Source organism: Ascidiella aspersa, chromosome 9 (assembly GCF_963924565.1).
Source record: "Ascidiella aspersa chromosome 9, kaAscAspe10.2, whole genome shotgun sequence".
In the NCBI taxonomy this organism is placed as follows: Eukaryota; Metazoa; Chordata; class Ascidiacea; order Phlebobranchia; family Ascidiidae; genus Ascidiella; species Ascidiella aspersa.
The window spans coordinates 4,722,691-4,746,242 of NC_139455.1; the positions used below are offsets into that span (position 1 = coordinate 4,722,691).

At 36.0% G+C, this 23,552-nt stretch overlaps 2 protein-coding genes across 2 annotated transcripts; one reads left to right on the forward strand and one right to left on the reverse strand.

Annotated features, from left to right (window-relative positions):
- The first annotated feature begins 440 nt into the window (after window positions 1-440).
- Window positions 441-12,053, forward strand: LOC146131990 (uncharacterized). Its single transcript, XM_083397171.1, has 9 exons — window positions 441-506; window positions 1,367-1,479; window positions 3,740-3,851; window positions 6,786-6,926; window positions 8,742-8,836; window positions 9,472-9,576; window positions 10,211-10,361; window positions 11,053-11,174; window positions 11,957-12,053. Exons 1-9 carry the CDS (start codon window positions 441-443, stop codon window positions 12,051-12,053), a joined length of 1,002 nt encoding a protein of 333 aa, XP_083253297.1.
- A 5,478-nt stretch (window positions 12,054-17,531) lies between these two features.
- LOC146131991 (NEDD8-conjugating enzyme UBE2F-like) lies at window positions 17,532-23,550 on the reverse strand. Its single transcript, XM_083397314.1, has 6 exons — window positions 22,967-23,550; window positions 21,496-21,575; window positions 20,865-20,948; window positions 20,226-20,354; window positions 19,785-19,817; window positions 17,532-17,802 (listed from the first exon to the last, which is right to left on the reverse strand). The coding sequence occupies exons 1-6, from the start codon at window positions 23,085-23,087 to the stop codon at window positions 17,689-17,691; spliced, it is 561 nt and encodes a 186-aa protein (XP_083253440.1). The 5' UTR covers window positions 23,088-23,550; the 3' UTR covers window positions 17,532-17,688.
- Window positions 23,551-23,552: the final 2 nt, after the last annotated feature.

Below are 23,552 nucleotides of genomic sequence, written 5' to 3' on the forward strand. Positions count from 1 at the left end.
AATAGAAAAAGAAGAATAAAATAAAAAAAAGTATATCGCAGGGGGCAAAAAATGCCGCAGAGAAAACTTATATTTTAAATAAAGTAAACTATGATTGTGTTGGAGCTGGAAGTTTTGTTAGTGTTTTTTTTTCATATTGTTTTAAACAGAGATCAGGTAGTTTCATAGTGTGTCCTCTTTTCGCTCGCGTTTCCTGTTCATATCTGCTTGCAGTGTTAACCTTGCAGGTGTATAACTATATCTTCGATTAATTGGTTGTTTTTCTTATTAAAATAGTTTAAGAACACCTGCACTAGATGCTGTCTATTGTGGATCCAAAGATGCAAAGGCATACTTTAAACATTCCTATTATTTCCTATTGGTTGAAGGTTTTTACCAAACCTTCCCATTCCACTAATTCCACTTGTACCTTGGATAAAGTGATTACCTCCTTGAGGAGGATGCCTTCCATAGACAACCTGTCCATAATGACCTACTTTATGGAAATGTCGTGGTTCATTAAAACAGTTTCTGTTTTGCCGATGTCTTGGCGTAGAAAAAAACGTAGAATAGGTGAAGCTTCAATTTTGACATTAATATTAACTATAAATAAAAGTACGATCCCTCCCCCGACCCCTTCGACATTATCGGATATCCCTACCCGGGAGTCAAGTGTTCGCCATCCCTGGCATATTGTAATTCCTTACGAGCCATGAAAAAAGTCGCTATAACTATATGTAGTAAGAATATCAAGGACCATACAGAAGTATAGGCATCACCAGTTTTTTTTAAGGTGTTTTGGGGGACCGAAACGGTCGAAACGGTACCCAAAATTTCTCCAGCGGTTTCCCAAATTTTGGACTTGCAACTTTTTGGTATTTAAATGAAACACTTGCGGTCTCTTAAAACTACTTAGCGGTCACCCAAACCAAACCTTAAAAAAAAACTTGGGTATCACTTTGAAAGTTTTCGAAAAAAACTCGTTTCAACATAGTAAAATGTATAAGCTTTGATATTCGTTCTACATCTTCTATCAACCTTCAACCGTTGTGCTCCGAAATACCTATATCAGTACTTCTTAAACTTTTAGTTTTGTTCACCCCTAGCATCTATCTCCAGATTTCATTCAACCTTGTCTCATGATATGATAAAACTATCTCGTCCATATATAACAGCATGGTTGTTTCGCAAGCTATCACCCATTTCTGACGGTTCACCCTTATTCACCCCTTTTGGTTGGTTCACCCCTGCAACAATTTTATTCACTCTAATGTGAACCATTCACCTGATTAAGAAGCACTGACCTATTTGGATACCGCAATATTAACTATATAGCGTCGTGCAATCATACAGCAGCGCAATCAAACTCCATCTTTTTCCCCCAAAGGTGAACGGCTCCGACCCGGAATTCTTGAAGGCGATGAACCGCGAGGTAACCGCTATGGGCGGGAAGCCAGTGGACACAAGGGGACAGCGATTTTACGACGCCGGCGTTATGAGGTAACTGTTGGCAGAGATGTCCTATATCGGTATCGCAAAAAAAATAACAGGTATCGCACACCCCTAATGGTTGGCATGATTTTTGGTGGAGATGAGATAGGAATGTCCGGTACTTTATAATTTATTCCGTTAGAGCAGGGCGGGGCTGTGAACTCAGGGCTCATAACTCGACGGAATCAGTTTGATTTGCTGGAGTATAAATCACTCTTGTAAGGCATGCTTACCCATCCCTACTCTCACCAGCTTGCCAAAACAAGGATATTTAAAGGTTATTTTTAAAGGTATCGCACGTTGTGTTAATGTGGATTCGAGATCCTCTTTTTTGACCCGGCCCGCCAAGCCAGTTTATGTTTATTTATTTATTTATGCGTCCCGCTGTCAAACATGTTTGCCCACCCTGGTCTAGGTTTTGGAGCGACTTATTAACACGTTCCCAGGTATGTTTCTACACTAAACGCATTGTGTGAGATGCCAAGGCGGCGTTGCTTGGTCTACTCAGTTCAAATATTATCGCTGTACTTGAGTACTTAAAACATATTCTGCTACTGAGTTCAAATGTTATAATTTTGCCGAGTACTTTACATACGCTGCGGTTCTTTTGAAAGTAGTCCGGAATTTTGTAGTGCAGCACAACGTCAATTTGAAAGCATTCTATTTGATTTTAACCGCGAACCCTACGTTACTAACTTTAACAGCGACGTAGCTAAATGTATTTACCCTTTGTTCGGTACACTATTTAACGATTTTATACCGCTAAAAAAAGGAAAACGCCTTTCATGGGATCGTTATTCGTTAAAATAATAAAAAGGAGATAAAGAAAATCTGTTTAAAATATGTTGCCAATCGTTAACGACCAACGTCATTGGGGAAAAACTGCTTTAACATCAGGACCTTTCTGTCTAATTATGTCCCGGTCGAGTAATCTTTGTATAGTGATTAGAGATAGACCGATATACCGGTTTACCGATAATATCGGCCGATATTTGGCTTCTACCGATATATCGGTATCGGTAAATGTAAGCCGATACTTTTGCCGATATTTTAGTACAAAAATATGATATAATTTTTCCTGTACAACAAACAACTTATCAATTTTTTTATGAAAAACATTTTGGTTTTAGCATCACGCCAAGTTAATATGCGGAATAATAGTTTAATAATTAATAAAGGTGTATAACCTAAAACATTGTTAGGATTTCATTTTCATTTTATTCAAGTTTTGAACATTTCCCAGGTATATAAAAAAATCGGTATCGGATATCGGTTGAAAAATTGTAAAAAATTTGGTATCGGTCCAAAAAATGGATATCGGTCGATCTCTAATAGTGATTAGGCCCGGAATTACAACAGGTCTTTTTTCCGCCGATATGCTGGATGTGCAGCGCAAATTTTTGGCTTCGGATTTTTTAGCGTTCTCGGCGATAGGCGGTTATGTTTCTTTGTGCGGGTCTTCCAATAACCTTGTAGAGTTGTAACGATGCATTGTCAACGACTCGGCTTTAAGTGTGTATGACATAAGTTCGGGAGAGTGTATTAAATTTAACTTCAAATTGACCTCGCTTTTACCCAAATGTCTTTGTTGAATAAGCTTTCGATGGGTGGCCTTTTCCAAAAAATTCCCACAAATCCGCCTTGCGTTATTTAACGTTCAGTTTAAGTGTGTGCAATACCAACTTTTCTGAGTTGACTCGACAAAGAAAAGAACCGGGACTTCAATGCTGACATAACAGCATTGAAGTTAAATGCGACATAGCATGCTATTTGACTACTGCAGTAGAAAATAAGTCCTCATATGTAAAATGTGTCCTTATTTTGTCTTGATTTTTAGAAAGCGATTGTAGCAAATGCAATAAATCATGGGTACACTATGCAGGGATCTGTAATGTAGCTAGATAAAAAAAACAAAGCCAAAAAGGTTGAGTATAGATGGACATATTCTTGATTAAGCTGTTTCGATACAAACTTGTATAATCTCTTAATGGAGATAATAAAAGTTCGTATTGAACCGTCTTTTAATTAAGATGATGTTTTTTTTTTTTATCTTTGCAGTTCATATCAAGCTACAAAAATCTATATTATCCTAAATTACAAGTAATTGTTAGCTGTCGAATTCAAACCTTTTCTATACCAGTCCTAACTCCAGGTTTTAGATTAATGACAAACCAGGCCTTAGCGAAGTCGTACAAACCAATAATAAATAGGAAACTTACAGTTAAACATGACGCGAATCTTTTCTAAGCTTTATGTTTTTATTGCTTAGATATTCGATGCGTTCACTGGTAATGTTCGCCCCATGGATTGGCAACATCTATGTCGTCACAAACGGCCAGGTGCCGTGTTGGTTGAACACCAGCAACCCAAGAGTGAAAGTGGTAAGTTAACTTGAGTTTGTTAAAATCGCATTCACAGAACCACGACTGTTGGGATGTTCGACAATAACAGATCAAAGTCGATACCCGATGCAATAGGTGGCATTATCGGTACTTCCCACGGCTGTAAATGAGTGACTTGTCGAAGTGCCAAGTCACTATTTTCAAATGACATGATTTTTTACTTGACTTCTGGATCTGGACAAAGACTTTGGTTGGAATGAAGTGTTTTTCTTAAGCATTTTATCATAAAATTGAGTGATCTATTTTATTATTTACACATAAAACAATTTGCTCGCGTTTACGTTTGTTTTAAGTTGAGTTATTACTCATAACCTGAAGAGTTTTTATTTTTATTATTTTTAACATTTACTTTTTTGACAAGGACTTGGCTAAGAATTGACTTTCTCTAATTATGGTTTGACTGGGACTTAAGTTATTCAAAATGACTTGTTTACAACACTGGCACTACCCAAAGCAGCAATCCTACTTCGAATAGTCAACTTATTTAATTAACAATTAAACAATTGGAGGTAGCTAAACTTCTTAACGATAAACCAAATTTTGGCGTAATAACCTGAAAATTATACCTTTGAACGTTTAGATCTTATCTATTTTGCTTGTTAAAACAGGTGATTTTGTCAATTGGCATCAGACAGGATTAAGATAGTTTTTTTCTAAAATATTGGATATCGGTAGCAGAATAAGTGTCAAGTATGGAATACCCTTTCTAAAACCAAGTGGTAGTATCGGAACTCGTTCGATACTTGGGGTTATCGGTGCCGATCCGATATCACCCTCATCAGGGCGTTTCATCCATAGGTTGTGACCAATCCAGCGGTTTTACCTTGTAAATTAATTAAATGTTCCGCAATACAATCAAAGTTTTCCGCTAAAGTACATTTTGGCGACAAAACCCAAACAAAATTACGTCCGCACCTGTCAGTTTAATTCTGCTAATTTCGTCATTGTAATGACGTCATTTGGTATCGCTAACACTTCTAAAAAAAAAGTATTGTTATCGTGCTTATCTTACCACGTCTCAATCTTACAGCACTTTTTTTGTTTTTTAAACAAGCTTGCGTATAGGGCAGGTTGTTTTAATTTAGAACGACCTCGTTACGTTAAACACAAAAAAATATATAATTTCCTGTTTAAAGATTAAACTAAGTAGAGAACTTAGCAAACCGAAAATCAGTTTGTTTAGATGTTATGTAAATATATATTTCGCTTACTGAAAGCATCAACAGTATAAACCTTTATCATTGGTGCGTAATCAGAATCATTTGTTTTCAACACTCGGATTCAGGCAGGTTCTGTTATTCGACAGAACATTTTGATTGTTCACACTTGTTTGTAATTAGTTATAAAGTGTGCAGGAAAGTTGTAGTAAGTCCAAGTCTAAATTATTATAGAAATTTAAAAAATCACCAATTTGCGTAAAAAGCGTTAAAACCTATCCAAGCCCGTGTTGGACCCGAACAACTGGCAATGGTTGTTTTAATCAGTTATCTTGAATTACAAGGGCTCCTGGCATTTGACTTTATGTTTGCTGACCTGCTATGTTTGCGCACTATAAAGCCAGGTTACATAGCCATCGGGAAGCAATAAAAGTTCCGGCCGAAATGAAAACGCCTAGCGTCATGCTGTTTTCTGGACTGCATCAATTCAGTTTTTTAATATTAGATACGAATGTGGCCAAAATTTAGACTGCGATTTCGATTAAGAAAATACACATATAATATATTACCCGTGTGTGTTTTATGTACGTTTTTTAACTGTGAGACTTTAAACATAATTTTACCTTTACCATTTAATGACAAAACTATATATTTTTATCTGCTTGTTGTTTATTTATGTATATACTTCAATAGTATGTCTTCAGACATAATTTACCCTCTACCAATTTCTAAACAGAAAGGCGCCGTGCTTTAACCAAAAAAAAACCTTAACTTAGTGTCTTTTGCGACGCCCTTATTTTAGTTGCAATGCTGTTCGCGCATATTTATACCGTCTTTGTAATATGGCCAATATACGCTTAGTAAAACCTATAGCCAACCTTTAAAACAAGACAAACGGTAATGTATGTTATTATGCGCTTCTGCCAACTTTGTACGTGATTTCGGTGCAGGAGATTGTTTTAATCTTTTCGTGTGCCGCAAGCCAAAAAAACTGTTTAAATATCGGTTTTCTGACCATAATTACCAATAAGGATACCGACATCCGATATTTTAGCCCTAAACCGTTCAAATGTGGTTTTCTACAGGTTATTAGGCCAAAGTTGCCTTACAGTTAAGAAATTTAGTTACTTGTTGTTGTTAACCTATATAACAAAGGGATGTCCGATAATATCAGATCGGTGCCGATACCCGATACCAAGTGGAAATATCGGTACACGTCCGATACTAGGGTGGTATCGCTGCCGATCCCATACCAAATTAATAAAGGATTTTAGCCATGGTATGCGTTTCACTGCAGTGGATTTAACATTAAAATCTAAATATATTCAAACATTGTAACAACTAGTTAGAACTAAATTTTAAACGCTAAGGCAAATTTAAGTTGAAAAAATATATAAACAAAACTACGTATAAATGTTTTAATTACATCAAGCGATTTGTAATGACGTCATTTGGCATCGGATCGGAGCGCGATACTTTTTGCCCAAAATATCGTGTATCGGTATTGGAATGAAATGTCAAGCAACGGACAACCCTACTACATATACAGTATATAATTTTGTATATATTACTTTTGAATCTAAATTTGCTCCGCTGAGTTAGAAATCAATTCCTACATACATTAGTAGTTTGGTTATGAGATCGACCCCGGTACCACCATAGTGTGGGACGAGTGCCGATACCGCCAATTGGTATCGGCTCCGATCCGATGATATCGGACAACCCTTATTATATCGGACATCCCCGTTCCGCGCAGATTTTCCACTCTCAAATATTCACCAACAAGTCGCACCTCCCCACCTTCAACTCGCCAGCGATCGAAGTCCATCTGCACAGGATTCCAGGCCTCAGCGAGGAATTCCTCTACATGAATGATGACTTTCTGCTCGGAGCTAAGGTGTGAAAAATTTACTAAAATAAACTGTATTTGCATCCCGAAAGTTCGCAAAATCTTTGGTCAGTAACTGCACAGTAAAAAGCAAAAAATAAGGGATATTTTTTGAAGAAGGTATGCTATTCAAGTTATCAGTCTTTTCAAGTAACGGCCAAACATTTTTTTTTACAAATTGCGTCGTATCATTTAAACGGGTATTCAGGTGAAAAACCACAATGATAAGTTCCAATAAAAGTTTAATTTGAAGGAAATTCCCAACCCTTGGCACCTTGTATAGTGGCTTTCTGAGAGTACACATTATTCACTCCCAAGTGCCCAGCCTATATTTGTCAATAGTAACTTTGCACAAAAAACCTCGTAAGCGCTAGGAGTATTTGCAGTTAAGCCACTAAAACGTGGACTTATGGTTGGGAAAACACCCCAAAATACACAAAGAATGCGACCCGAAATTAGGTCAACATCTTTCTCAAACATCGCCTTAAATGTAAAGCAAAGCTTACGTGCTCTCGACGACAAAACTATATCCAATAGGTCTTACACGCCTGTGTGTACCTTGTCGCCCTGCGATGCCTGTGTTATATAGGGCTCCACTGAAATTATTTTGGATCTTAACTTGTATCTTGTTATGGGATATCTGCTCGCATGTAACTAGGCCTTTACTTTTACATGTGGCTTTTACGTGCAATATAGGACCTCGTCTTTTACTACATAGGTTCCACTTATAATATATGGGCCTTGAGACCCTTAACTTGATATATAGATGGGCTTTAACTTGCATGGCTGTATTATATGTCGCCTATATGTATTATATGTCGCTTGTTATAAATATGGTTTTAATCTGTAATATATAAAGCCCACATACTTGTACTAAATGGAGCCTACACTTTAGCAATGGATTTACTAACGAACACCACCATAAAGCAAAATGGCCGACGACAATTTTTTGCACGACTGTTAAAAAACAGCCAGAAATGCACGGGCTGATTTAGGAATTATTATGTTTTTAGAGTATACCCAGATGATTGGTTTGCTTTCTCCAATAAACTTTTGGAAGATTTAATTAATTCATTAAACCTTTTGCGCATATTTATGCGTTGATAATTTTAATTAATTCGTATTAGCCATGCGATGTGACACCGCTTTTTCATTTGGAATCGTGTGGTCAGGCTCTTGACACTTGAAAATGTAAAAAGTGACATTTCCGCTTGCGTAAACTGACCTGCCTTTTTCGTGTGGTACTTAAAGTCCCCGGAAAAAAGGCGTTTTACCAAACTTTTAAACGCGTCACACTGTAACGTTTGCGAAATGTTAAATGAAGTATATTTTTTTTTTACTTAACTGTTTTAAGTCATTTTTTTCGGCCGTCCTACATTCCCTTATACTAAACTGTTTTTCGTATAGCACTTAAAATCCTCCTAAAAACAGCGTTTCACCAGTCTTTGCTAGTGCTTTGCGCTGTCACGTTTGCTATGTAAGGTAATTTTTCATCCGTCCAATGTTCGCGTACTTAACTGTTTTGCTTGGTGCTTAAAATTCTTTGTGTTGTCACGTTTTCTAAATGTTAACTGTCACTTAAAAATGGTACGTGATACTTTTCGGCCTGTCTACAGTCGAACGTGCCTTTAAATGTTAAGTTTTTTTTTCGGCTGTCCTATAATTGCGTACTTAATTGTTTTTTGTATGGCCCCGGAAAAAATTCGTTTCAGCAGTCTTTGTTAGTGTTTTGCGCTGTAACGTTCGCCAAATGTAAATTGTCGCCGCTTTTTTACCAACATTCGTGTAAAAGACGTTAATTTAAGTTCGGTTTGTTTTACAAAGGTAACCTTCGACGATTTCTACACCGCGAATAAGGGCTACAAGGTTTACTTCGGAGCAAAGGTCCCACCGCTGAACAAGAAGGTCGATAAGATGGAGTAAGTGATAAAGAGGGATATTCATTTTACAAAGCAATGCTCCTTAACCTTTTTTGCTATACCAATATAGGCACAAAATTTTCAAATCCGCAGGTAAAAAGCATTTATATGTTATTTAACAATGACACTTGTATTTGGTAACCGAAAATATTGAGAATACTGGCTAACTGGCTTATATACACGCACGATGATACGCCAGAATATATACAAAGCAGGATTACAAGGAAAAAACGCTACGAGAAAAATGGCAAGGCTTTGGTAGCTTTCCTTGATAAAATTAACCTGCCTTTTTTACCCTGGTTTTCAACTTTAAGACCACACCTGGGCAAACTACATGGGCCCGCCAAGTAATATAATCCGGCCCGCGGCTCATTTTCAATATTTAAACTATTTTAGGCAAAAATAAGCCATTTTTTATCGATTTTGGAATATTTTATAGAAAACATTACTCTTATAAAGAATCTTCACCTATTCTTACTCTTGCCAGCTTGTCACGACAAGAATATTTGATCAATTTTTCAAAATGAATCACACGTTGTTTTATGCGTATTTGAAATTCAAGACACGGCCCACCAAGACGTTTTCTGTTTCTCATGCGGCCTGCTGCCAAACATAACTGCCCCCCCTTGCATTAGGCAGATATACTTCAATTCGATTCGCCACGTCAAGCAGTTGTTCAAGACTTTTTTCGACTTCGACGTGACCTATTACACTGAACACGTGCCCTACATGATAAACAGGTGAGTTTGGTTCGCTTATGTGGCCGCTGTAGATAAGTTGCGGCTAATTCTAATTGCAACCTAGTTTGTGAATTGCTTGTGTGATCTAGTTCTAGTTCTAATCCGATCCTGGTTTTACCAAAAATGCTACTTTGTCCAACGGCTTTTTAGTCGGATTAAACAATTTGACTTGATTTTCTTTGGTCGAAACAACTTATACAGTCAAGTATTAGACATCGCTAAAAAGTACCAACGAAAAGGTCGAGTATATCGATATCGTCTTGATTAAGACGTTTTGATACCACCTTGCTATCATCATCAATTAAATTGACTGAGAAGTAATTAAAAAGTAATGCTCCGACTATGGAAATTCAGAATGATAACAATTGCGTCCCACCTTTTATAAGTGATGCTTTTGATACTTCTCAGTCACACTAACTGTAGATGATACAAGCTCGTATTTAAACGTCTTTATCAAGATGATGTCGATCTACTCGACCTTTTTGGTTGAAAATTCAAATTATCAAACAAAACCCCTGTTTAACAAAATATGCAATTATCTTTATGAAATTGTATTCAACAATCAGTTGACATTGGCAAACGAACATTTTCTCGCACCTCCATCAATAGCAGTTAACCCTTTTTCTGTTCGCAGGTCGATTATGCAACGTTTGCAGGACAAACTGCAGCCCTACTTCAACGCATCATCGTCGCACAAGTTTCGCCATCCCGACGACATCCAAATTCCCGCCGCCTACTTTAACTTTCTGAGAAGCGAGAAAATACCCAGCGAGATAGTGCCATACGTACGTATACCCGATATAATATTTCTAAATGGCTGTATATGTCTAATTCTAAATAGGGTAATTACTTAAAAAAATACTAACGACTTGGACTTAATTCAATGAAACATGAACAGTTTGACACATAATGTGCTTTACCAACTGAGCTATACAGGGTCAGAGAGGAGCGAGTCGAGAAACAACCAATAATACAATGCTTGCTCAGTCCGTTAGTAAAGGTGGTCCACAGGACCAAATCATTTATTTAATGAAACATATTAACACACATATTGAGATTAAGCCCTTCTGAAGCTGCTATTTGACCAACCATTACGGCTTACATATCAATAGTACACTGAAAGCCATTGCAGATTTACCGAATCTGTCGATCAATGATGCAAGCAGGGCAGACTAGAAAAACAACTAGCCTACAGTGAGGTTCGAACTCGCGACCTCCGGGAGTAGAGAAATAACCATACGCCAATGCTTAATTTGTTAGTACAAGCAACTTCATGTTAAAGGGGATCCACAGTAACATATCATTTATATAATGAAAGATCCACACATGTGTGGTAACTACTGAGACCAAGCCCTTCTGAAGCTGCTTTTTGGCCAACGATTACGGCTTGGACTTTAGTTTTTTTACGAATGTATTGACTGCGACTTAGTCGTTTAAAAATGAGTTGTTTACAACACTCATGTTCAATCTTTGCAGAAATATTCGACGGTCGTTTACGCTTGGTTCGACAATGACGTGGCGAAAAACGCGAAGCGATATGAAGGGCCCAAGAACACCAAGTTTTACTGCATAAACGACAAGGTCGACTACAGCAAGAGGTACGACCGTTTTATCAGCAAAATTTTGACAAACGGAGCGCATAGATTGTGGACTGGCTTGCGTATGGTCATTAAAAATACCCGAGATTTTAAAGTTTTTTTTTTAGGTCTGTTATGATGACTTTGATGATTTATATAGACTATAGCCGACAATATATTTAGGCTTTTTCCACATTGCTAAAAACTTAAAAATAATTTGGTGTTTAAATTGATTTAGAAGGTGGAATAGGCTCAATAAACTTTCGACTATTAAGCCTAGCGTTTTGGCAGTTTATGTAATCTAACCAAGTTGTAAAGCTTTGCACAAAACCCAGGTTGGAAATTAGCAAATCTTTCGTTTTTTTAATAAAAACAAAGCAATTTAGTATAGCAAAACAGAAGAAAAAATAACACCCACTTCCGTTAAATTTACCAGTGAAAATAACCTTCGTACCAAACTGACATATAGTAAGACCTGTTCTTCCATTTACACATCCGGGTTATAATAGGCCCAAATATAGTTAAAAATGGCTTCAAACTTGCCTGTGGAGTGACGGCTATCTTTGTAAATCCGTATTTGTCTAGTTCTAAATTAAATCAGGTGGCCCGACATGACTCATTTCTACCCTGGACCTGATGAAGAACGGTTGTGAAAAGTTTGTCAAGATTTGAATACAATATAGTGCCACTTGATTAGCCTATATTATTAATTGAACTCAACCCCGACAAAAATACCTAACGCTTTCTGTGCGATCCCGAGCCAGCAAATAGTTTCAAACTGTAAAAACATCGTTTATGTGCAGGGAGTCGTCAATGAAGGCTGTCGACGGCCTGGTAGCCTTCCTGACAAAGAGATATCCTTCACAGTCCGAGTTTGAAAACGAGAAAATGACCTGCTGAAGACCGAAATGGGCCGCGGTCCGTTGAACTGCTGCAGAGGACACAAGCAGACTTGGACAACTAGATAATTCTAGTTTTCTAATCATTGAATTAGAGCAGGGGTTCTTGAAAAAAATTTTACCGAGGCCCCTACTGTTTTTGTTTTGCTTTGCTTGGATCACGATAGGCGAGAAATTTTGAAAAATGATATGACGTCATACATTGACGTCACAATCAAATAGACTTCAGAAATATGCTAATTTTTTACGTAAAATGGAGTCTAAATACATTCAGTGCTAAAACGTTTTATTTTTAATTAAACCTTAAGGGGTCCATGAACCCCAGTTTAAGAACCCCTAGGTTAGAGCAAAATGCGTCTAATTCTAATTCCAATCAAATTTTTAAATTAACTGGGTGTTCTAATTCTTGTTCTAATTTTATTCGGGTTTTACCAAAAATTGTACCTTGACCAACGGCATTTTTAGTTTCTCAGTCGAAACAAAGAATTTAAATTAATACCTTTTCGTCGGAACGACGTGAATCTTAAAAGCATAGGCCATGCAAAAAATATATAAATTACCACACAAAAAATCTCTACTTTACATTTTAAGAATAAATTGCGATTAAATTGATTTTAAATAATTCAATGTGATTCTAGTTTACGTTTTGGTTTTGAGGAATTCGGAATTCTAATTCTAATTCTAATTTGAGAAAATAAAAATAATCTAATTCTAATCTGATTTTAAAAAGCTAAAATAAATCTAGTTGTCCAAGTAGTGACACAGGTGCTTAAGCATCGCGCGAAGCTGTTTCGATGTAGTTCCCCGAGATTTGCAATAGCTTGTCGACCGATTTCGCCGCTGTGTTTGGAATCAGGGACGTCAGGTGCTTGAGATTTCACTCTGATGTCCGATATATTTTTTCGATGTTGAATTTCCAGTATTGGCGATGCATTAGAGTTTCAGTCCTCGTATTTTATAGACTGAAATTTAACTGTCATGTTTCGGACAGTTAAAGTCTCCGAGTTAAAATCTGTTCCGTTAGTGCATTTTTGGACAGGCCTTTATTTTTTCTTAGAATTGAATAAAAAAAATTCTCATTTATTCGTAGCGTCAATGTTTCGCGTGTTTGCACATTTTTTCCTCTTCGCTTTTTCTGCCGCTTGCAAAGCTCAACTTGCAATTCCAACGCTCTAAGCCATTTATTTGGTTCTTTAACCTTTATTTCGTAAAATATTTTATTGGCACTAAATGTCAACTTTAAGTTTCTATTTATTTTTTTTTATTTTAACCGCTTGTCTGGTAAGAACGTAGCAAATGTTCTTCAAGTGTAACTACACTGATATAAAAAAACAACGCTTATAGTTTTCCTTGGTATGCTAAGAAACATAAAAAAGCCGTTATAGCTAACCTTGCCACATTGTTCAGTGCAATTTGAACGCCAAAAAGTTTTTATTAGCGTTTACCATTGTGTATTTCTTCCATTCGCGCATACTTTTCAAATAGGACCTAGAAATGTTTCTTTTTAGGTTCTTACGTACAGCATATCATCTTCCATCTATGCCGTTAACAAATAAGTTCTGTTTTTGTGAAAATTTAAAAGATGTTTTTGTGAAAATTTAAGAGGTTTTTGTGAAAATTTAAAAAGATGTATAGATGGAAATTTGCCCATTCTTGTAAATATTCTGAACACTTAACTGGTTAAATTTTAAACCGATAGATAGCCACCTTAATTAATGCCCAGTTATTTTTAAAAACTGACTTGCGTATTTATGCTAATCTTCATTTAAACACTGCGTTGTATGTCGTAAATTAACTTGTAGGTATCCTACAAGTCGTTCAGCAATCTGAAGTAAAAAGCGAACAAAGTTCATTGGATTTATGTTGTGTTACAATTCAAAACAGGTACACACTACCAAACTTAATCCAAATGATAAATTCAAAACCAAAGGAAATTATCTTTTGTCTTTGTTTCGCGTACTTTACAACCGAAAAAAAAAATGTCGTCGCGTTTCAAAGCATAAAACGCACTTTTGTCGCTTTTTAAGGTAGATCCGTTTGGTCATCTAAATCTTTTAGTAATGTAGAAGCATTCAGGAGAATTATATTTCCCTCCCATGCGGATTTCTACATCACTGCTAAGCTAATGCAATCAAAAGGCGAAATGTTGTGCAGTTACCGCAACGTTTAGCTATCGGACGTTAGTCTACATCAGGAGTTCTTGAAGTTTCTTAAACTTTTTTTTTACTTCGCGTGGTCCACGGTAGGCAAGAAACTTTATAAATTTAAAATCACAATACAAATTGAGAAATCCACTGATTTCGGTCAAAAAATGTGAAAGTGAAACAAAGTCTAATTACATTCAGTGCAAAACCGTTTGATTTTAATTAAACTGTTTTCTTTGAAAAGTTGATTACTTCTTAAATTACACTAGCATTTAAGTTAGGCCTCCCCCCTTAAAAAAATTCCATGGGCCCCAGTTCAAAAACCCTTGATCAACATATATGTAAATTTGTTTTTTGAAACACATATATGTAAATTTTGAAAAATATAATACAATTCAAGCGGTGGGCCACGGAGTTACTAATAGCTGTTTTGTTAAAACTCATGAGATTAGGTATTGAAAAGCTGAATGTAAAACGATCATAAAATATTTTAAATTATGAACATGTTCGACAATATCAGATCGGAACCTATACCTGTCATCATGTGATAGTATCGCTACTCGCCCGATACTAAGGTGGTATTCCATCTGATTTTTTGTGCATTAAAGTCTTATTTTGCTGTGTAAAGTAAAGTTTTCTACTTCGAAAGGCAATTTGTTTTTCAAGCAGCATTACTTTAAAAATCAAATATAAAACAGGCTTTCTAACGATAATTTTTGGTACAACTTGGATATCATTACCTTTACATGTTTCAGTTTTGCATACTAGACCATTACAATGACGTTATTCGGTATGGCAACGATATACGTCCAAAATATCGGGTAAATCAGGGGTCGCCAACCTACGGCCCGCGGGCCGGATCCAGCTCGCCGATGTAATTCATCCGGCCCGCCGCCTATTTGACAAATTAGACAAAGGGTCTATTTCACATACTTTTTGACTATTTTAACTGCGTAACTGCGAAAATTTTTCGCGTTTGGCGCAAATGTTCATTATACGTCCGGTTTGTTTACGTTTTGATGCAGCCTTCTCAACTAGATCAGCGATTCTTTACCGTTGCGCCGTGGAAGGCTGCCAAGTGCGTAGCAAAAAATGGGAAAAAAGTATTGAAAAATATTGGATATATTTTTAAACATTTTTTATTTTTTACTTTCGGCAATGTAATAAAAACTTAAATTTAGAAGAAATACTGGTATACCAAAAAAAAAATCGCTTCGCTCGCCAGGTGCGTCTTGACTTGTAACAGTTAACAAACACTGAGCTAGATTAAGTTTAAATGTTTTTGCGTTCCCTCAAAGCAATTTTATAACACTTTTCATTCGATTTGCGTCAATACTTTACTGCCTCTGTAAATGTAATTAAACACATTTTTAAGTGCAAAAAATATCCCAGGCCCGCCTGATTCACAGTTGTGCTAACATTTTCATAACACAATTCTTAGTTATCATTTTGTGCGGCCCGCAGAGACCTTTTTAAGTTTGATTTTGGCCCGCGACTGGAAAAAGGTTGCCGACCCCTGGGGTAAATGAACAAAATACCACGTAGCCCACATAGTTACACAAGTTACGCCACTTTACTCTGCTGCTCTTAATTGGTGGAGTATTTTTTTCGGTCCAAACTGGTAGGAGCTCAGTAGCGCCACCAGACGAAGCAGATGTTTTTTGCGGAAACTTTGCAACACTTTTAGGTCCGAACATAGAAACTTTTTTTCTTAAATTATCGGTACCAGACTTGTAGCCTACTTATGGTTTTTGTTTGGCAAAAACAAATTCGCGGATAAATTGTTACTAAACAATATACTTTTACCACAAGGTATGAGGTAAATATAGTAGTATTATTAGTTATGGATAGTGTACATCAGTGTGGTAATGACTTAAGTCACTGTTATCACATGCCATGACTTAAAGTATGTTAAAGTGCTTTAATTGAATGCTTTTTAGCAAAATGGCTTATTTAAGTCGATTATAAAATGTAATAAATGTTAAACTTATTATTTATTTTGCCAAATGTTGGTCACTCAGAATGGAGCGTGTTTTTCATTTTTAGAAGTTAAATATTAGTTTTTGATGTCAATGCTAAGACTTGAAATTGAATTGCGTAACTAATGGCTTGGAGTGGGACTAGACTGGCTATTTGTTAAAAATGACTGGACTCGGAAAGTTATTTGGCAAATGCCTTGACTGATACCAACTAAAGTCATTTAAAAATGCCTGGTTTGTTACAGAAAATTAGCCCCAGCACTAAAACGAGGAAACCAGGCTTTAAATTTAGAAAAAATACGATCATCTAATAATCTCAGTCAACAGTTTTAGAGTTACTGAATTAAGAGAACATATTACGGTCAGTACCCATAACTTGGCATTTCAAAAATTATTTTCAATGTTAGAAACTTCGAAGATATCTTTGAATTTTAATCGGTGGTCGTGGCTGGATAACGTTCCTTTATGATGCTGGCTTTAGTCGCATGCCAACAAAGCAGCGCTGGGGAGTCAGACTCGGGACTCGCTTAGGACTACAAGATTCCCGAGTCCGATATGCCCAATACTAAATTTCTAAACAGACAACGCTGCAAACTGTAAATCGTAAAGGTGGAATAGCAGATGGTGGAAGATTTTTCAACCATGTTTTGTGGGTCAATGAATTATATGCCACCCCTGCGAGTGGCCAGCTGAATATCCACCCTTTTAGGTTACGCAAATGGGTGAATTACAAGCCGTTGAGTTGGAGCCGAAGGCTGCGGAGTCGGCTAAAAATAACCAAAGTCCGACTCCGGCCAAAAAAATAAACCAGAGTCACGAGTCGGACTCCGGCCAAATGTGCGATTTTGTCGAGTCCGACTCTACAGCCTGTATAATTTATCAACAATAAAATGTTTGAAAAATATTCAACCATATATTCTATTCCGCCTTTGCAATTTACAGAATTTACAGATTGATCAGTCGAAGTTTCGTACTGCGCATGCGCACGTCGGACTCGGGTAGTCTTACTCGAGTCCGAATCCGCAGCCCTGCTAAGGACTTGACGAAATCGCACATTTCGCCGGAGTAGGACTCGGGATCAATTTTTTTGACGAAGTACGAATCAAGTTATTTTTTGAAAGACTCCGCGGCCCTGCAACAAAAAATAATCAAAATCGAAGCTAACCTAACAACGCCGCGGGAAAAAGTGTCTGGTGTAAAGAAACACGGGTCAACAACTGACATTTAAATTTTCATAAGCCGTTTTCATAGGGCTTTTAAAAAAAAAAAAAAAAAAAAACAGAATAAAAAAATATTGCAAAGGGTCCAACGGGCAAATTTTTAAATAAGTAAAAAAAAACGCGCAAAGTGTATGGTCGTTCGCAATGTATTCAAACCAACGGTTGTACGCGGGAAATGAAGGGGGACGGGACAAAAAACGAAGTTTGGAGCCGTAAAACGCATAGAGCAGAATAAGAAGAAGGTCTGAAAAGCAGCAAGAGTGTCATCAACAACAAGAAGCGCGGCTCAGACGTCAGGTGGCGTGTCTGTATAGGTAGAACTCGACCGAACGCTGGAACTTTTTCCGATCGCGCCGAAATTCGTCGGCAGCCTCCGTGTTAAGGGGGTCGTCAAAGTCCACCAGGTCCTGGGCACAAATAGACGGGCAAACGTCCAAAAGGCGACGGTTTAAAAGTTTTTTAAAACACGTAAAACGGTATGACGTGAGTAGTTCTTAGTTCCTCGTTTTTCTAATAGACGACATCAGAGCTAAGTGTGTTTCAACACTTGACATTTGATAGCGATACTAGATAGGTAGTATCTGCTAATCATTCTCGGTAGTGCTCAAATTATCGTTTTTAAATACAATGTGTAATGTGTATACCAGGGGTTCTTATACCAGGGGGGGGGGGGGGGTTACCGCGGACCCCTAATTTTTTTTTTGCTTCGCCTGGACAACGGTAGGCAAAAACGTCATAACTTGACGTCACAATACAAATAGACTTCATAAATCTGATGATTTCGGTGTTTGAATATAGACTAACATTTCAAGTAGGCCTTCATGGACCCCCTAAAACTAGTTCACGGACCCCCAATGGGTCTATGGACCCCAGTTTAAGAACCCCTGGTGTATACTGAAGGGTAAAATTATTTCACCTAAGTGGAAATAATGAATGAAGAGCATGTTAACCCTATTGGGTTTGAGGATTTATTTTGCGGTATGCGGTGATCTTGAATCGATCTTATAGTTCAATGCTTCTCAACCTTTTATGACTTGCGGCACCCCTCAGAAATAACAAATAGATTGCGGCACCCCTACAAGATTTTTCCGTAGGTAATTCACAAGCATTTCACAATGAACGGAACTGCAACAACACACAGCAACTCTGCACAACGTAGAAAGTATAATTGGATTTATTCCACTCTAATCTTTACAAAAAAAGTTGTAAGAATTAGGCATTCTTAAGTGCACTAAAGTCACTGTTTTTAAATGACTTGACTTGACTCAAGTCTTTTGGACAAATTACTTGGGTTTAAATGAAGTGTTTTCCTCAAGCATTAGTTTTATAAATTTTACCTATTCGTCCTATTTTGTGCAAATAAAACGGTTTGCCTGCTATATGTTGCGTTTATTTTTTTATTTTTCAGTTCAGTTATTTCTCATATTTATAGGAGTTTAACAATTCCAATGGCTTAACGTTTGGACGTGACTTGAAACTGGTGAAAAACCACCTTTTAACCCGCCCGAATGTATACAGTGCCAATTTCCGTACTAAACGAAGTTTAGTTTATGGCGTATTTCCTGCAACATAAGAAGTCGGGTATATTGTCATTTCCCGTCCTATTACGTCATGTTGTCTATCAACCTTTAGAAGACTATAAAAAAGTTTGTTAATTCTAAAAACAAAAATGAAAAAAACGCTATGCTGACATACAATAAGCCAGGCGAACCTTGACCTTTCTGCATACCGAGTTTCTAATTTGCTAAATAAAAGTTGGCAATTGCTGTAACCCTGTAACTAAACTATTTGAAAATTTTGCCAAAAAAAAGTATCAGTGGTTAAACAACCGGCGGTTACATTAAACAACCAACCATTTTTTTACATTCATTTTATTTTCTATATAAAAAAAAGTAAAGAAAGTAAGTGTAAAATAAGTGGTGAATGTGTAGTGGCTCATTCTTCCCATTGGCCCAAAAGTAGGCCGGGAATGCCTGATGTCAGTAATGATCAGACCCAGTCCTCAGGACAACCATTCTCGTATAAGGAGACGGTGCCGCCACTTGGAGGTAGGGCCAGAGTAAAACTGCGCATAGGTAGAAGGTCGACATTTTTGCATTTTTGGTTTTAGTGTAGGTAAGTGTAAGTGTAAGTGTAAGTGTCAATATTAATAGGTGTAAGTGTCAATATTAATAAGTGTAAGTATTAGAATAGTAATAATTTTAATATTTTATTGCCCCCAAAAAACGGTGTTACTGGGGAAAAATGGCAGCCCACCACCCTACAGGGATCCGGTAAAAGACCCCCATCAGGTAAGTATTAAACAATCAGCCATGGCAACTTCTTATTTCTTGTTGTTAACTTTTTTTGCCAGTACTTTAGTAATAATAAGCAAACCAGGTATACTTACAGTGAACAAGGAGCACAAACCCCAGATTATCTCCTGCAAATAGAAAAAAAGTTTTAGGCTTTATACAGACACGTCTGGAGATAAGTTAAAACAAATTAAAAAAAGTGTGTACACATTAAAAATGAATGCACACCCAACCTAAATTATTTCTATTTTGGGGGAAGAGTGTGCTTTAAAACTTAAGACAATTAGGTTTCCAACAGAAATGGAATATGCATAAGAACATTTAATAAAATCTATTTTTAATTTAATGTTATTTCATATAAAATATGCAAGTAGCAATGAAACTGTTTAATAAGTACACAGAAAGGCTTTCAAAGCCTGCTAACTAGTTTTAGATGCCCACTTGTATTTAAATTGTATTTAAATAAAGCAACTTAACACAGACAAAAGTGCTCTTACCCTGTAAACCACTTGTAAATTAAAAAGGAAACTATTGACCTTTATTGAGCGTGTTGGATTCCAACCGGTTCCATCCAATGAGTGATCCCTTAATATGCTGAGGCAAACTGCTCCTTCCATGTTAATGTTGGGGTGCCATAACTTGGTGAGGCAGCGTACCTGGGGTGGCTAAGATTAAATAGAAAACATTGTGTTTTTTTGGTCAAAGTGGCCCTGCAATGCTGAAAGTGAAAATACTCAATTTTAAAGTTGACTTACATTTTAAATTTAAAAAACTATGTACGATAATTTTAGAGAAACTGAAAAAATGTGTTTTTCGGTCCGAATCAGGCCATTTTGAGGATAAAAATACCCAATTTTAAACTTGTCTAAATTTTTTATTTTGAAAAATTATGCAGTATTTCAAAGAAACTGAAAAAACTATTTTTTTTGCGCAAAGTGGTCAAATCATAGAGACCAAAGTCAGAATGAATTAGGCCATTACTCAATTTTAAACTTGTCCGACACTTTGATTTTTAACACTATGCAGTGAGAAACTGGAAAAATGTATTATTTGGTCACAGTGGTTAATTCATAGAGATCAAAGTAAGAATAGGGCCATTTGAGGCTTAAAATACTCAATTTTAAACTTGCCTAATGATTTATTTTTTAAATGCTGTATTACAGTGAAAATTTTACCTTGATGTTGTAATCTGTCGGAACTTTGATGGTGAATCTGTATTTACCGCCTTTCCACATTCCTTCGTCCGGTATAATAACAACCTGAAAAATATTTTTTTGATTTGTAAGTACTTTGGGTAGTTTGAAATCAACGTCGAATCTGTGTTTTAGTTATAATACTTTGGCTTCATTTATCATAACTTGGCTTACTTAACAATTAAAACATATAAAATCCAATAGGTTTCTAATCAGTTTCCCAAAAAAACTCCAGCCCTTTTGTATATCAATTGCCTGATCAAACATTTTTAAAGATGGCTTCAAATATATAATAAAACATTATATGCTTGTCTTTTTTTGTATAACATAGACTGTTAATAGTTAAAAAAAACTTTTCTAGGGTTGGATTAAATTGTTTGCCAATTTATAAGTCTATTAAAAAGTTGTTTAAATATAAACAAAAAACATGACCAGATTGGACAATAAGATTGCAATATTTAACCAACTCTAAACAAACGATTATAAAAGTATAGTTCAATACACAAAGCAACTTAACATTTTATTTAATAAAATTTTTAATTAGATGCCATATCAGATTTAACCTACTATGCAAACAATAGAAATATAGATTGGCAGAGCAACAAAAACTCACCAAAAATTGATGTAGTACGTCTGGGTCAGGGAAGGTCAGTTGCCAATTGGCTGATGCATCCTGCTTGAGATCAGCAAGCTCTGAAAAAAACGACTGAAATAAATACAGGAAGTACTGCTTAGTAGGGGTTTAAAAAATTGTTGCAAAGCCATACAGTCCTCAGCCAATACTATAATTTAAAGGGATGGGCTGCAACATAAAGGGAACATAATAATGGTAATTGGTGATACATTACCAGATATACATTACCAGATTGCAGATATCGCAAGGGTGGTTAAAGTATGCCTTTTTTACATTATTGTTGTAATATATACATACTTTAGCAGGGGTTCTTAAATGGAGGGGGGCATAAAGGGTTAGCTAGGGGGCGCTATGGACTTACTGAAAAAAAACTTTGTGTTTTCATTGGTTTATTTTAATTTTTTGAAACACAAATATCTCTTTTTAACTACTTTTTGCTGTCACTGACATACATTGTTGTATTCCAATTACTTAATTTATTCATATTTATCTATAAACAAAACCTGTATATTAAAATGCAGATAGATTATTCTTCGTGCAAAAGCATCAGTAAATGCGTATTGATTTGTAGTTACCAAACATATTATTCATAGAGAGCAGAAAGGGCAGGAGTTTTCTAATAAATTGTCTTTAAGGGGCAGCAGCACAAAAGGTTTAAGAACCCGTGGTCTAGCTTGGTGAAACAGATATTTTGAATATTACAATTATTCAAATAAAACACTTAACTAGTTATGTTCTGACAACCTAAAATGTTAGTCATATAAAAAAAATTGAAAAGTTGGGTTGGATTAATAATTTTCAATAAAACTAGGATATCTGTCAAATAAGTAACCAGAGTGGTATAAAATTGGCTTATATTTTTCAAAAATCTATACATGTAAAGGTCTGTAAACCACACCTAAATGCTTAAATCTTAACCTACATAAGCCATGAAACATGTACACATTCGGTGAGTCTGCAATGGCTTTCAGTATATATACTACATAAGCCATATTACAAAAATAACAAAAGGTATAAACAAGTTGTTTGTTTGAAAATTACTTATATCCCAGTCAGGTCATTCGTAAAATTACTTAAGTCCAAAGTCATTATTAGACCAAGTCAATTTCAAGTCATGTACTTGCCATAAAAATTAAATGTCAAACTATTAAAATCATATAAGCTATAACTCAACTAAAAAACAACAAAAATGCAACTCAAATTGTTTTATCTGCATAACAACTCAAATTGTTTTATGTGCAAAAATTGAGGTAAGTGACCCATTATAAAACCAAATGCTTTTGTTCAAAATTTGTACAAAATACTGAGGTCAAGTCAAAGCACTTGAAAACAGTGACCGAAGTACTTAAGTCAAGTCAAGTCATTTTGCCCCTTAGTCAAGTAAAGTCATTTGAAAACAGTGACTTAAATGCACTTAAGTTAAGTCATTACAAGACTGTTAAACACATACCCTTTGTAAGGAGCTGATCTCTGATTGTCGCATGCGTTGAAACCTTCTGGGAAGAGCTGGTCACAACTCCATTGTCTTTATTTGCTCGGGCTTCTTTCAACTTCTTGGAAAGCGTTATCATTTAAACTCGAAGCCTATTGCCAGTGATAACACTTATTTCCTGTCGATGTTACCTAAACAAGCAAAACGTTAAACGAGCTCCAAATCTATTCCATACTGAAAGCTTGGTCGCAATAATATGAGAAAATATTAAGCCTAGAAAAGCAAATGCAGAAAATATTGGAAAATAAAGCAATCCACCTCAACTTATGATACAAGAAAACATTTTACTTGCAAAACACAGTTCACTTGTAATCTGTTACTATTTTGTGTCATTTCATAAGGTTGTAACATTAATAAGTAAATTTCAAACAAAATTTATATTTCGACAGCACCATTTTTTAACCGAGTGAAAAGATATGTACAAAATTAGGTAGAAAAAAAAGAGTACAAAAATATATGAGTTTTGAATGAATATCTCACAGTACAAAATTTACAAAAACAGTGAAATTTTAAAACACAAAAAAATGGTTACAAACTAAATTTT

Coding starts and splice junctions, on each gene's coding strand:
- LOC146131990 (XM_083397171.1), top strand. CDS start 441: ATGCCTTCCATAGACAACCTGTCCATAATGACCTACTTTATGGAAATG. Junction 1,480..3,739: donor TACGACGCCGGCGTTATGAG/GTAACTGTTGGC, acceptor TTTATTGCTTAG/ATATTCGATGCGTTCACTGG. Junction 10,362..11,052: donor CCAGCGAGATAGTGCCATAC/GTACGTATACCC, acceptor CAATCTTTGCAG/AAATATTCGACGGTCGTTTA.
- LOC146131991 (XM_083397314.1), bottom strand. CDS start 23,087: ATGATAACGCTTTCCAAGAAGTTGAAAGAAGCCCGAGCAAATAAAGAC. Junction 20,949..21,495: donor ACGTACTACATCAATTTTTG/GTGAGTTTTTGT, acceptor AATATTTTTCAG/GTTGTTATTATACCGGACGA. Junction 20,355..20,864: donor CGACAGATTACAACATCAAG/GTAAAATTTTCA, acceptor ATTTAATCTTAG/CCACCCCAGGTACGCTGCCT.